The sequence below is a fragment of the Etheostoma spectabile genome, unplaced genomic scaffold, assembly GCF_008692095.1.
Source record: "Etheostoma spectabile isolate EspeVRDwgs_2016 unplaced genomic scaffold, UIUC_Espe_1.0 scaffold00007190, whole genome shotgun sequence".
NCBI lineage: Eukaryota > Metazoa > Chordata > Actinopteri > Perciformes > Percidae > Etheostoma > Etheostoma spectabile.
This window is the reverse complement of record NW_022603465.1, coordinates 2,988-17,670: the sequence shown is the minus strand read 5'-3', so window position 1 is coordinate 17,670 and position 14,683 is coordinate 2,988. Positions and strand designations below refer to the sequence as shown.

General features: G+C 47.3%; 1 protein-coding gene across 3 annotated transcripts; it reads right to left on the bottom strand.

Annotated features, from left to right (window-relative positions):
• Positions 1 to 4,515: 4,515 nt before the first annotated feature.
• Positions 4,516 to 14,052, bottom strand: mogat3a (monoacylglycerol O-acyltransferase 3a; the record flags this gene model as incomplete). Of its 3 annotated transcripts, none has more annotated exon segments than XM_032508309.1 (9): positions 4,516 to 4,672; positions 4,704 to 4,859; positions 5,442 to 5,550; positions 9,210 to 9,300; positions 9,498 to 9,541; positions 12,029 to 12,159; positions 12,605 to 12,748; positions 13,522 to 13,582; positions 13,874 to 14,052. In XM_032508309.1, coding segments are annotated over 8 exon segments (914 nt in total), but the record flags the coding sequence as incomplete, so codon positions are not given.
• Positions 14,053 to 14,683: the final 631 nt, after the last annotated feature.

Here is a 14,683-nt window from a genome sequence, read left to right as displayed (position 1 = left end):
CATGCTGCTGCACGTGAACGAGCCTTGCGCGTGCGCGATGAGTCCGGCATACAGGCGCAGGCGCAGTGAAGACAGAGGAGGAACAGAAAAATAAAGTTTAATAAAGTTTTTTATTTTGATATATATGATCAGATGTTGATCAGATGTTATTGATCAGATGGTATTGATCAGATGTTGATCAGATGTTATTGATCTGATGTTATTGATCAGATGTTGATCAGATGTTGATCAGATGTTATTGATCTGATGGTATTGATCAGATGGTATTGATCAGATGGTATTGATCAGATGTTATTGATCAGATGGTATTGATCAGATGGTATTGATCAGATGTTGATCAGATGTTATTGATCTGATGTTATTGATCTGATGGTATTGATCAGATGGTATTGATCAGATGGTATTGATCAGATGGTATTGATCTGATGGTATTGATCAGATGTTATTGATCTGATGTTATTGATCTGATGTTATTGATCAGATGGTATTGATCAGATGGTATTGATCAGATGTTATTGATCTGATGGTATTGATCAGATGGTATTGATCAGATGTTATTGATCTGATGTTATTGATCAGATGGTATTGATCAGATGGTATTGATCAGATGGTATTGATCTGATGTTATTGATCAGATGGTATTGATCAGATGGTATTGATCAGATGTTATTGATCTGATGTTATTGATCAGATGGTATTGATCAGATGGTATTGATCAGATGGTATTGATCTGATGGTATTGATCAGATGGTATTGATCAGATGGTATTGATCAGATGGTATTGATCAGATGGTATTGTTATTGATGATATGGTGTAGTCATGGACTCAGACCTGGACTTTAACAGCCACATTAAGACCATTACAAAGTCAGCCTACTATCACCTAAAGAACATATCAAGGGTTAAAGGACTTATGTGTCAACAGGACTTGGAAAAACTGGTCCATGCTTTCATCTTCAGTAGACTGGACTACTGTAACGGGGTCTTTACAGGTCTCCCTAAAAATCAATCAGACAGCTACAGCTGATTCAGAACGCTGCTGCTCGGTCCTCACTAAGACCAAGAGACTGGATCACATCACTCCAGTCCTCACTAAGACCAAGGACTGGATCACATCACTCCAGTCCTCACTAAGACCAAGAGACTGGATCACATCCCTCCAGTCCTCACTAAGACCAAGAGACTGGATCACATCCCTCCAGTCCTCACTAAGACCAAGAGACTGGATCACATCACTCCAGTCCTCACTAAGACAAAGAGACAGGATCACATCACTCCAGTCCTCACTAAGACAAAGAGACAGGATCACATCCCTCCAGTCCTCACTAAGACCAAGAGACTGGATCACATCCCTCCAGTCCTCACTAAGACCAAGAGACTGGATCACATCACTCCAGTCCTCACTAAGACCAAGAGACTGGATCACATCACTCCAGTTCTGAAGTCTTTACACTGGCTTCCTGTGTCTTAAAGAATTGATTTCAAAGTACTCTTGCTAGTTTATAAATCCCTTAACGGTTTAGGTCCAAAATACATTTCTGATCTGCTACTACACTATGACCCCCCCAGACCTCTCAGGTCATCTGGGACAGGTCTACTACTACACTATGACCCCCCCCAGACCTCTCAGGTCATCTGGGACAGATCTGCTACTACACTATGACCCCCCCAGACCTCTCAGGTCATCTGGGACAGATCTGCTACTACACTATGACCCCCCCAGACCTCTCAGGTCATCTGGACAGATCTGCTACTACACTATGACCCCCCAGACCTCTCAGGTCATCTGGGACAGGTCTGCTACTACACTATGAACCCCCCAGATCTCTCAGGTCATCTGGACAGGTCTACTACACTATGACCCCCCCAGACCTCTCAGGTCATCTGGGACAGGTCTACTACCACACTATGACCCCCAGACCTCTCAGGTCATCTGGGACAGGTCTACTACTACACTATGACCCCCCCAGGCCTCTCAGGTCATCTGGGACAGGTCTACTACTATACTATGACCACCCAGACCTCTCAGGTCATCTGGGACAGGTCTGCTACTACACTATGACCCCCCCAGACCTCTCAGGTCATCTGGGACAGGTCTACTACTATACTATGACCACCCAGACCTCTCAGGTCATCTGGGACAGGTCTGCTACTACACTATGACCCCCCCAGACCTCTCAGGTCATCTGGGACAGGTCTGCTACTACACTATGACCCCCCCAGACATCTCAGGTCATCTGGGACAGGTCGCTACTACACTATGACCCCCCCAGACCTCTCAGGTCATCTGGACAGGTCTGCTACTACACTATGACCCCCCCAGACCTCTCAGGTCATCTGGGACAGGTCTGCTACTACACTATGACCCCCCCAGACCTCTCAGGTCATCTGGGACAGGTCTACTACTACACTATGACCCCCCCAGACCTCTCAGGTCATCTGGGACAGGTCTACTACTACACTATGACCCCCCAGACCTCTCAGGTCATCTGGGACAGGTCTACTACTACACTATGACCCCCCCAGACCTCTCAGGTCATCTGGGACAGGTCTACTACTACACTATGACCCCCCAGACCTCTCAGGTCATCTGGGACAGGTCTACTACTACACTATGACCCCCCAGACCTCTCAGGTCATCTGGGACAGGTCTACTACTACACTATGACCCCCCCCAGACCTCTCAGGTCATCTGGGACAGGTCTACTACTACACTATGACCCCCCCAGACCTCTCAGGTCATCTGGGACAGGTCTACTTTCTGTCCCCAGAGTCAGAACTAAACAGGGTGAAGCAGCTTTCAGTTTCTATGCTCCTCATATCTGGAATAAACTCCCAGAAACCTGCAGGTCCGCTGCTACTCTCAGTTCTTTAAATCAAGGCTGAAGACCTTTCTTTTTGATGCTGCCTTTCTTTAAATGAACGCTCATTTCTTTAAATTTCTTATGCTGCACTGTAACTTTTATTCTTGTGTTTTAACTGTCTATTCATGTGTTTTATCGTTTTTTAATGCTTAGGATTTTTAACTGTTTGTACTTGTTTTATTTAACTGATTTTATGTAAAGCACTTTGAATCGTCCCGTTGCTGAAATGTGCTCTACAGATAAAGCTGCCTCGCCTTGATCACATTTTATTGATTTGATGCTGTTGATCTGATGCTACATAGTCAGCTATATACACTACATAGTAAGCTACATAGTCAGCTATATAAACTACATAGTAAGCTACATAGTAAGCTACATAGTCAGCTATATACACTACATAGTAAGCTACATAGTCAGCTATATACACTACATAGTAAGATACATAGTCAACTATATACACTACATAGTAAGCTACATAGTAAGCTACAGTACAGATGCTACATAGTAAGCTACATAGTCAGCTATATACACTACATAGTAAGCTACATAGTCAGCTATATACACTACATAGTAAGATACATAGTCAACTATATACACTACATAGTATGCTACATAGTAAGCTACATAGTCAGCTATATACACTACATAGTAAGATACATAGTCAACTATATACACTACATAGTAAGCTACATAGTAAGCTACATAGTCAGCTATATACACTACATAGTAAGCTACATAGTCAGCTATATACACTACATAGTAAGCTACATAGTCAGCTATATACACTACATAGTAAGATACATAGTCAACTATATACACTACATAGTAAGCTACATAGTAAGCTACATAGTCAGCTATATACACTACATAGTAAGCTACATAGTCAGCTATATACACTACATAGTAAGCTACATAGTCAGCTATATACACTACATAGTAAGCTACATAGTCAACTATATACACTACATAGTAAGCTACATAGTCAGCTATATACACTACATAGTAAGCTACATAGTCAGCTATATACACTACATAGTAAGCTACATAGTCAACTATATACACTACATAGTAAGCTACATAGTCAGCTATATACACTACATAGTAAGCTACATAGTCAGCTATATACACTACATAGTAAGCTACATAGTCAACTATATACACTACATAGCAAGCTACATAGTAAGCTACAGTACAGATGCTACATAGTAAGCTACATCCGCAGCCACCCATCCATAAGGGGCGGCTGTGGCTCAGTGGTAGAGCGGTTGCCTGCCAATCGGAAGGGTTGGTGGTTCGATCCCTGCCCCTGCAGTCATTGTCGAAGTGTCCTTGGGCCAGACACTGAACCCCGAGTAGCCCCCGGTGCTGCGCATCGGAGTGTGAATGTGTGTGGATGTTTATCTGATGAGCAGGTGTGTAGATGTGTGTGAGTGTGTATCTGATGAGCAGGTGTGTAGATGTGTGTGAGTGTGTATCTGATGAGCAGGTGTGTAGATGTGTGTAAGTGTATATCTGATGAGCAGGTGTGTAGATGTGTGTGAGTGTGTATCTGATGAGCAGGTGTGTAGATGTGTGTGATGGTGAATGTTTCCTGTAGATGTAAAAGCGCTTTGAGCAGTTGTTAGGGGGGGTGAAAAAAAACAAATCAGCTGACTGGGACGTTTATGTTAAATAAAGTTATTTTATTTGTATGCGTTTCCTGAATGAAACGATCAGATGAATCAACAGAACAAACTCTCAGCATCCCTGTTGCCTCCTGCTAGCCTCCCATTAGCATCCTGCTAGCCTCCCATTAGCATCCTGCTAGCCTCCCATTAGCATCCTGCTAGCACTGTTAGCATCATGTGAAGCTGAGGTGCTGGTGCTCCTCCAGGCCGTAGCGGTGTTTGTGCGTCTCGAACAGTTCAGTCAGACTCTGCAAATAAACTTCATGGAGACGCTCAATGTCCTCGTTGCTAGGAGACGGAGTCTGGACCACTGGGACCGGAGACCCAACTGGAATCAGACACACACACACACACACACACACACACACACACACACACACACACACACGTCAGTAGTCGTGCTAACTATTACTTGTAGCGAGCTACCTGTTTAGAATATTTTCCATTTTAACATATTAGAACTGTAATGCTCGGCTAACACTAGGCTAACACTAGGCTAATGCTTGGCTAATGCTAGGCTAACGCTAGGTTAATGCTAGACTAACAATAGGCTAGCACTAGATCAAGGCCAGGTTAACCCTAGGCTATTGCTAAGATAATGCTAGGCTTAACCTAGGCTAACACTAGGCCAATGCTAGACTAACCCTATGCTATCCATAGGCTAACGCTAGGCTAACCCAAGACCAATGCCGGGCTAACACTAGACCAATGCTAGGCTAACGCTATGCTAGCATTGGGCTACCACTTGGCCAATGCTAAGCTAATGCTAGGCTACCACTAGGCCAATGCTAGGCTAATGCTAGGGTACCACTAGGCCAATGCTAGGCTAATGCTAAGGTACCACTAGGCCAATGCTAGGCTAACGCTGGACTACCACAGCCAAAGCTAGGCTAACGCTGGGCTAGCGTACCGACGGTGTGGATGGGCTTCCTGTAGGGCATCAGACCAAAGCTGTACTGGAAAACTCCTCTGGCGTGAAACAGAGGCATCGCTACTCCCATAATGCTTTGCAGCCGGTTCTGAGAAGACACAACAAAAAACTTATCGTTTACGTGGATATGCTCAGCCCAGGGCCCCTTAAACATGTCCCATGGTTAGGGTTAGGGCCCCCCTAAACATGTCCCATGGTTAGGGTTAGGGCCCCCCTAAACATGTCCCATGGTTAGGGTTAGGCCCCCCATTAACATGTCCCATAGTTAGGGCCCTAACCCAAAACATGTCCCATATATATATATATATATATATATATATATATATATATATATATATATATATATATGATCTAGCTCTACATGATCTAGCGCTACATGATCTATCGCTACATGATCTAGCTCTACATGATCTAGATCTACATGATCTAGCGCTACATGATCTAGAGCTACATGATCTAGCGCTACATGATCTAGATCTACATGATCTAGATCTACATGATCTAGCGCTACATGATCTAGATCTACATGATCTAGCGCTACATGATCTAGCACTACATGATCTAGCTCTACATGATCTAGCGCTATATGATCTAGCGCTACATGATCTAGCGCTACATGATCTAGATCTACATGATCTAGCGCTACATGATCTAGCTCTACATGATCTAGCGCTACATGATCTAGCGCTACATGATCTAGCGCTACATGATCTAGCGCTACATGATCTAGCGCTACATGATCTAGCGCTACATGATCTAGATCTACATGATCTAGCGCTACATGATCTAGATCTACATGATCTAGCGCTACATGATCTAGCTCTACATGATCTAGATCTACATGATCTAGCGCTACATGATCTAGCGCTACATGATCTAGATCAGGGGTGACCACACTTTTTCAGCTTGCGAGCTACTTTTAAAATGACCAAGTCAAAATGATCTACCTACTATAAAAATGCAAAAAACATATATTTATTCATAAATATATTGAAAATGATATGTGCAATATAAGTTGGTGTATCTTGCATAACTGCATTAACCCTAATGCACAATACAACTGTACATTTTTTTGTCATCGCCTCACTCTGACGACTTGCCCTGAATGGAATCAGCCAGGGAAGCGTAGTCCGGACAGTACTGCTGATAGCCAGCCTCAAGCTCATTTCCAAATGATCATCAGTCATGTTCGAACGCTATTTGGACTTAATAATCTTCATGTGGGAAAAGGCTGACTCACATAAATAAGTGGAGCCAAACAATGCGGTCAAGGAGGTAGCACATTTTCTCATGTTGGGGTACTTTTCCTCTGTCAGCAAGTTCCAAAACTGTCCATGAGCCCTAGACTTGAGCTCAATGTCAGCCTGCAGTGTCAGGATCTCATCCTCCACTCCAGACGAGTTCAGGTGAAAAAGTGTTGCAATTTTTGATGCAAGTAAATCCACCTCAGCATCTTCCCGAAAAGGGTAGCACATGAATGTAGCGACTGGCTCCAATAATGCAAAGTCTTGAAACCGTTTGTTAAAGTCTGACAGACAGTTTTCAATCTGCTCTGTGTAGCGTCCACTGTCAAGTTGGTCACATGCCTTCCCTTGTGTCTCCAGCTCTGACATGAGGTTCGGAAAGTTTGCCAAATCATGGCGCTGCAGCTTTGCGCACAGATGTTGCATTTTTCGTTTGAACGCGTTGACTGAGCTGATCATATTGACCACTGTTTTGTCTTTTCCTTGCAGTTCAACATTAAGGTCATTCAACATGTTGGTCAGATCGGTTAAAAAGGCTAAGTCTAGTAGCCACTGATCGTCATTTAGCTGGTTGGATTCAGCATTTTTAGATACAAATAAAAACTCTTGAATCTCTGGACAGAGCTCTCGAAATCTTTGCAAGAATTTCCCTCGACTAAGCCATCTTACGTCAGCGTGTAGCAACACAGTCCGCCTTCTCCAGATGCACACGGAACAGCCGTCTTTGAAGAGATCTGGCGCCAATAGAACAGGCGATTTTCGTTGCCACATCCATTATCTCTTTCATGTTGAGCATTTTTGTGCATAACGCTTGTTGGTGTATTATGCCGTGGTAATTGAGGAAGTCGGGGAAGGCATCATCCTCCCTGCATTTGGCAATAAATCCATTCGAGCGGCCAACCATCGCGGGCGCACCGTCCGTGGTAATGGACACCAATTTGCACGCTGGAAGCTGAGTTTTCTCGATAAAGTTTTTGAAAGACTGAAAAACGTCCTCTCCCCGCGTGTGTTCTTTCATAGGCAGTGCTGTTAACTGCTCCTCTTTTGCAGTCATATCGGTAAACACCATACGAATAAAAATGCCCAACTGGGCTGTGTCCCTCCCGTCTGTGGACTCGTCTGATCGCAGTGAGAAACACTCGCAGTCTGCGATGTCCCTCCTAAGTTTCTCGCTCACATCCTCGGCCGTTGCTTCACAGCGCCGTGGAACTGGACTTCTTGACAGCTGGAGAGATTTGATTGAAGATACTACGTCAGGTTTGTTTTTAAAGTCTTGAAACAACGAATCAGCCGCTTCAATAAATGCCTCTTTAATCATCTCTCCGTCTGGGAAGGATTTCTTGTGTTTAACGATGATGTGACTCACCCGGAACGAGGCTTCGGTGGCGGTCTCTGCTTTCGTGGTAAGCTGTGAGAAAAAGGCCTGCTGTCCAGACAGCTGGGATTTTAGTTCTTTCACCTTTCTCCTTCTCAGTTCACTTTTCGGAGGGAACTCAGTGTCGTAGCTTTTATGAACAGTCCGAAAATGCCGCTCCACATTTCCCTTCTTCTGAATAGCAATGGTAGATTTGCAGATGAGGCAAATGCACTTTGAATAGGACATTGTGGAAAAAAAGTCCTCCTCCCATTCTGTATGGAAGTGGTAAGTTTTTGGCTTTTTACTTGGTCCAGCTACCCCACTCATTTTTATACCGTTTTTTTGAGATTATTAGATATAACTTAGCTAGGCTAACTCGGCAACTCGGCTAGCTTACTGGAATTTTGCCGCTGCTGCATGCACATGCGTGCTGAGTGCTGACCCATGAAAAAAATCAGACGTTAGACTGGTTGTCCTGTATGTCAATCAAGTGACAAATAGAATATTGGCATTGTGAAGACGGATGATAGGCTGACATCTTTATTTATTTTTTAATGCCACGCGATCTACCCCCACCGCCTTGGCGATCGACCGGTAGATCGCGATCGACCTAATGAGCACCCCTGATCTAGATCTACATGATCTAGATCTACATGATCTAGCGCTACATGATCTAGATCTACATGATCTAGATCTACATGATCTAGCTCTACATGATCTAGCGCTACATGATCTAGCGCTACATGATCTAGCGCTACATGATCTAGCTCTACATGATCTAGCTCTACATGATCTAGCTCTATGTTGGCTGCAGTACTTGATCAGCACCACTAGATGGCATCACACTCCACAACTTATTATTATTAAAACCATCAGTTTTATATTATATAATAGGTTTGAACTTCTTGTCTGTCTGTGTGTGTGGTGAGTGTGTCTCTGTGTGTGTGTGTGCTGAGTGTGTGTGTGTGTGCTGAGTGTGTGTGTGTGTGCTGAGTGTGTGTGTGTGTGTGGTGAGTGTGTCTCTGTGTGGTGAGTGTGTCTCTGTGTGTGGTGAGTGGGTCTCTGTGTTGGTGGTGAGTGTTGTCTGTGTGTGTGTGTGGGGAGTGTGTGTGTGTGTGTGTGTGTGGTGAGTGTGTGTGTTCTGACCTGCAGCTTCCTGAGTGAGGAGCCAGTAGGATTTTCCATCTGATCAAACAACTCGTTTTCCCCGAAAGAAAAGACTGGAACCAGCTGAGCGCTACACACACACAGAGAGAGAGAGAGAGAGAGAGAGAGAGAGAGAGAGAGAGAGAGAGAGAGAGAGAGAGAGAGAGAGAGAGAGAGAGGAGAGGAGGAGAGAGAGAAGAGAGAGAGAGGAGTCATCCTCCAGGTGTTCCAGGTGTGTCCCCACTAAGCTCCGCCCACTAAGCCCCGCCCCCATGTAGCTCCACCCACCCGTGTTTCAGAGCCAGTTTGATGAAGCCCTTCCTGTTTCGGATCTGAAACCAAAAACAAAATAAATGTTATATTTTGTCTGTGTGTTTATATACACTCACCGGCCACTTTATTAGGACCAATGCTAGTAAGGGTTGGACCCCTTTTGCCTTCAGAACTGCCTCAGTTCTTGGTGGCATAGATTCAACAAGGTGCTGGAAGCATTCCTCAGGGAGTTTGGTCCATATTGACATGATGGCATCACACAGTTGCCGCAGATTTGTCGGCTGCACATCCATGATGCGAATCTCCCGTTCCACCACATCCCAAAGATGCTCTATGGATTGAGATCTGGTGACTGTGGAGGCCATTTGAGTACAGCCAACTCATTGTCATGTTCAAGAAAACAGTCTGTGATGATTCCAGCTTTATGACATGGCGCATTATCCTGCTGAAAGTAGCCATCAGAAGTTGGGTACATTATGGTCATAAAGGGATGGACATGGTCAGCAACAATACTCAGGTAGGCTGTGGCGTTGCAACGATGCTCAATTGGTACCAAGGGGCCCAAAGAGTGCCAAGAAAATATTCCCCACACCATGACACACCACCACCAGCCTGGACCGTTGATACAAGGCAGGATGAATCCATGCTTTCATGTTGGAGACGCCAAATTCTGACCCTACCATCCGACTGTCGCAGCAGAAATCGAGACTCATCAGACCAGGCAACGTTTGTCCATCTTCTATGTCCAATTTCGATGAGCTTGTGCAAATTGTAGTCTCAGTTTCCTGTTCTTAGCTGAAAGGAGTGGCACCCGATGTGGTCTTCTGCTGCTGTAGCCCATCTGCCTCAAAGTTGGACGTACTGTGCGTTCAGAGATGCTCTTCTGCCCACCTTGGTTGGAAAGGGTGGTTATTTGAGTCACTGTTGCCCTTCTATCAGCTCGAACCAGTCTGGCCATTCTCCTCTGACCTCTGGCATCAACAAGGCATTTCCGCCCACAGAACTGCCGCTCACTGGATGTTTTTTCTTTTTCGGACCATTCTCTGTAAACCCTAGAGATGGTTGTGCGTGAAAATCCCAGTAGATTAGCAGTTTCTGAAATACTCAGACCAGCCCTTCTGGCACCAACAATCATGCCACGTTCAAAGTCACTCAAATCCCCTTTCTTCCCCATCTGATGCTCGGTTTGAACTGCAGGAGATTCTCTTGACCATGTCTACATGCCTAAATGCACTGAGTTGCCGCCATGTGATTGGCTGCTTAGAAATTAAGTGTTAACGAGCAGTTGGACAGGTGTACCTAATAAAGTGGCCGGTGAGTGTATGTGTGTGTGTGTGTGTGTGTGTGTGTGTGTGGTGTGTGTGTGTGTGTCTCTGTGTGTGTGTGTGTGGTGTGTGTGTGTGTGTGTGTGTGTGTGTGTGTGGTGTGTGAGTATATACACACTCACCTAAAGGATTATTAGGAACACCTGTTCAATTTCTCATTAATGCAATTATCTAATCTACCAATCACATGGCAGCTGCTTCAATGCATTTAGGGGTGTGGACCTGGTCCAGACCATCTCCTGACCTGGTCCAGACCATGTCCTGACCTGGTCCAGACCATCTCCTGGACTCCAAACTGAATGTCAGAATGGGACAGAAAGGGGATTTAAGACATCTGGAGCGTGGTTGTTGGAGCCAGACGGGCCGGTCTGAGTACTTCACCACCTGATCAGTTACTGGGATTTAAACCCACAACCATCTCTAGGGTTTACAGAGGATGGAGTGGAGAGGGAAAACAACAGGGGGCTACAACAGCAGAAGACCCCCCCGGGTACCCCGCATCTCCACTACAAATAGGAACAAGAGGCCACAATCTGCAAGAGCTCTCCAAACCTGGACAGTTGAAGACCCGGAAAAATGTTTCCTGTCTGGTTTCTGTTGAGACCTTCAGATGGTGGAGTCAGAATGAGAACCTGGATCCATCATGCCTTGTTACCACTGTGCAGGCTGCTGGTGGTGGTGTAATGGTGTGGGGGAGGTTTTCTTGGCCCACTTTAGGCCCCTTAGTGCCATTGGGCCTGGTTTAAATGCCCCGGCCTACCTGAGCCTGGTTCCTGACCATGTCCGTCTCTTTATGGCCCCATGTCCCGTCCTCTGATGGTCCTTCCAGCAGGATAATGCCCCATGGCCCAAAGCTCTCATCATCTACAACTGGTTTCTCAACATGATGATGAGGTCACTGGACTAAAGTGCCCCCCAGTCACCAGATCTCAACCTGGATTAAAATGGCCCCCCCAGTCACCAGATCTCAACCTGGACTAAAATGCCCCCCCAGTCACCAGATCTCAACCCATTAGAGCATCTTTGGGAGGTGGTGGACCGGGAGCTTCGGGCCCTGGATGTGATCCCACAAATCTCCATCAGCTGCAAGATGCTGTCCTCTCTATATGGGACAACCTCTCTCTGTCTCTCTGTGTGTGTGTGTGTGTGTGTGTGTGTGTGTGGTGTGTGTGTGTGTGTGTGTGTGTGTGTGTGTGTGTGTGTGTGTTTGTGTGTGTGTACCTGCAGCTTCAGGGCTCCAGGTCGAGCATCCAGAGCCTCCGGAGCTCCGCCCACCGCCACCACGGCAACGTTCCCCCCCCCAGGACGACTGCAGAGGTGAGACAGGCTGGACTTACAGCTGGACACCAGGCCTGAGAGAGACAGGTCAGACAGACAGGTCAGAGAGAGACAGGCTGGACTTACAGCTGGACACCAGGCCTGAGAGACAGACAGGTCAGACAGACAGACAGGTCAGAGAGAGACAGGCTGGACTTACAGCTGGACACCAGGCCTGAGAGACAGACAGGTCAGAGAGAGACAGGCTGGACTTACAGCTGGACACCAGGCCTGAGAGAGACAGGTCAGACAGACAGGTCAGAGAGAGACAGGCTGGACTTACAGCTGGACACCAGGCCTGAGAGACAGACAGGTCAGACAGACAGGTCAGAGAGAGACAGGCTGGACTTACAGCTGGACACCAGGCCTGAGAGAGACAGGTCAGACAGACAGGTCAGAGAGAGACAGGCTGGACTTACAGCTGGACACCAGGCCTGAGAGACAGACAGGTCAGACAGACAGACAGACAGGCAGGTGTACCTCCTAACATGATGTAGTCTCTGAACAGAGGGACCCTGAACCAGAAGGGCAGCATCAGCAGGTGAGACCGGAGTCCAGGAAACAGACGAGAGAAACCGGTCGCCTCCGTACAGAAGTTCCCAAACGCCCCGGCAACCAGCACGCCTGAGAGACAGACAGGTAGACAGACAGACAGGTTACACCGGCAACCAGCACGCCTGAGAGACAGACAGGTAGACAGACAGACAGGTTACACAGGCAACCAGCACGCCTGAGAGACAGACAGGTAGACAGACAGACAGGTTACACCGGCAACCAGCACGCCTGAGAGACAGACAGGTAGACAGACAGACAGGTTACACCGGCAACCAGCACGCCTGAGAGACAGACAGGTAGACAGACAGACAGGTTACACAGGCAACCAGCACGCCTGAGAGACAGACAGGTAGACAGACAGACAGGTTACACAGGCAACCAGCACGCCTGAGAGACAGACAGGTAGACAGACAGACAGGTTACACAGGCAACCAGCACGCCTGAGAGACAGACAGGTAGACAGACAGACAGGTTACACCGGCAACCAGCACGCCTGAGAGACAGACAGGTAGACAGACAGACAGGTTACACAGGCAACCAGCACGCCTGAGAGACAGACAGGTAGACAGACAGGTAGACAGACAGACAGGTTACACAGGCAACCAGCACGCCTGAGAGACAGACAGGTAGACAGACAGACAGGTTACACAGGCAACCAGCACGCCTGAGAGACAGACAGGTAGACAGACAGGTAGACAGACAGACAGGTTACACAGGCAACCAGCACGCCTGAGAGACAGACAGGTAGACAGACAGGTAGACAGACAGACAGGTTACACAGGCAACCAGCATGCCTGAGAGACAGACAGGTAGAGAGAGAGACAGACAGGTGTGTGTCTCACCGTGGGGATGAAATCCAAAGATGTAGTTCTTGTCTGGATCCAGATCGACGGTTTTAACGAGCTGCAGACAAACAAACCAATAACAATCAGTCTCATCTGAGGACTAGAGGACCTGTCTACCTGCCTGCCTGTCTGTCTGTCTTTCTGCCTGTCTACCTACCTGTCTACCTGCCTGCCTGTCTACCTGTCTGTCTACCTGCCTGTCTACCTGCCTGCCTGTCTACCTGTCTACCTGCCTGTCTACCTACCTGTCTACCTGCCTGTCTGTCTTTCTGCCTGTCTACCTACCTGTCTACCTGCCTGCCTGTCTACCTGTCTACCTGCCTGTCTGTCTCTCTGTACCAGTACCCACCGTTATGGGGAAGTAGTCCCTGTAGTGGTTCCAGATGGTCCAGCTCCGGACCCACTGGCACCTCCGACCCCCGGAGTTGGGCGTGTCCCCGTCCAGCCACAGCCAACCAGCATACAGCACGGCCGCCATCCACCAATCAGAGAGAGCCAGAAGGATGAAGGCCGCTAGACAGCACTGGGCTGGGAGACAGACAGGTTAGGGAGAGAGAGACACAGGTTAGAGAGAGAGACAGATAGGTTAGAGAGAGAAAAAGACAGGTTAGAGAGAGAGACAGATAGGTTAGAGAGAGAGAGAGACAGGTTAGAGAGAGAGACAGACAGGTTAGAGAGAGAGAGACACAGGTTAGAGAGAGAGACAGATAGGTTAGAGAGAGAGACAGGTTAGAGAGAGAGAGACAGGTTAGAGAGACACAGACTGGTTTGAGAGAGAGACAGGTTAGAGAGAGAGAGACAGGTTAGAGAGACACACAGACAGGTTAGAGAGAGAGACAGGCAGATAGACAGGTTAGAGAGAGAGAGGGGTTGGAGAGACAGGCGGGTAAGAGAGAGAGACAGGCCGACAAAGAATGGGATGGGGGACACAGGACCGGGTTGGTCATGGGGGACACAGGGCCGGGTTGGTCATGGGGGACACAGGGCCGGGTTGGTCATGGGGAACACAGGGCCGGGTTGGTCATGGGGGACACAGGGCCGGGTTAGTCATGGGGGACACAGGGCCGGGTTAGTCATGGGGGACACAGGGCGGGTTAGTCATGGGGGACACAGGGCCGGGTTGGTCATGGGGGACACAGGGCCGGGTTGGTCATGGGGG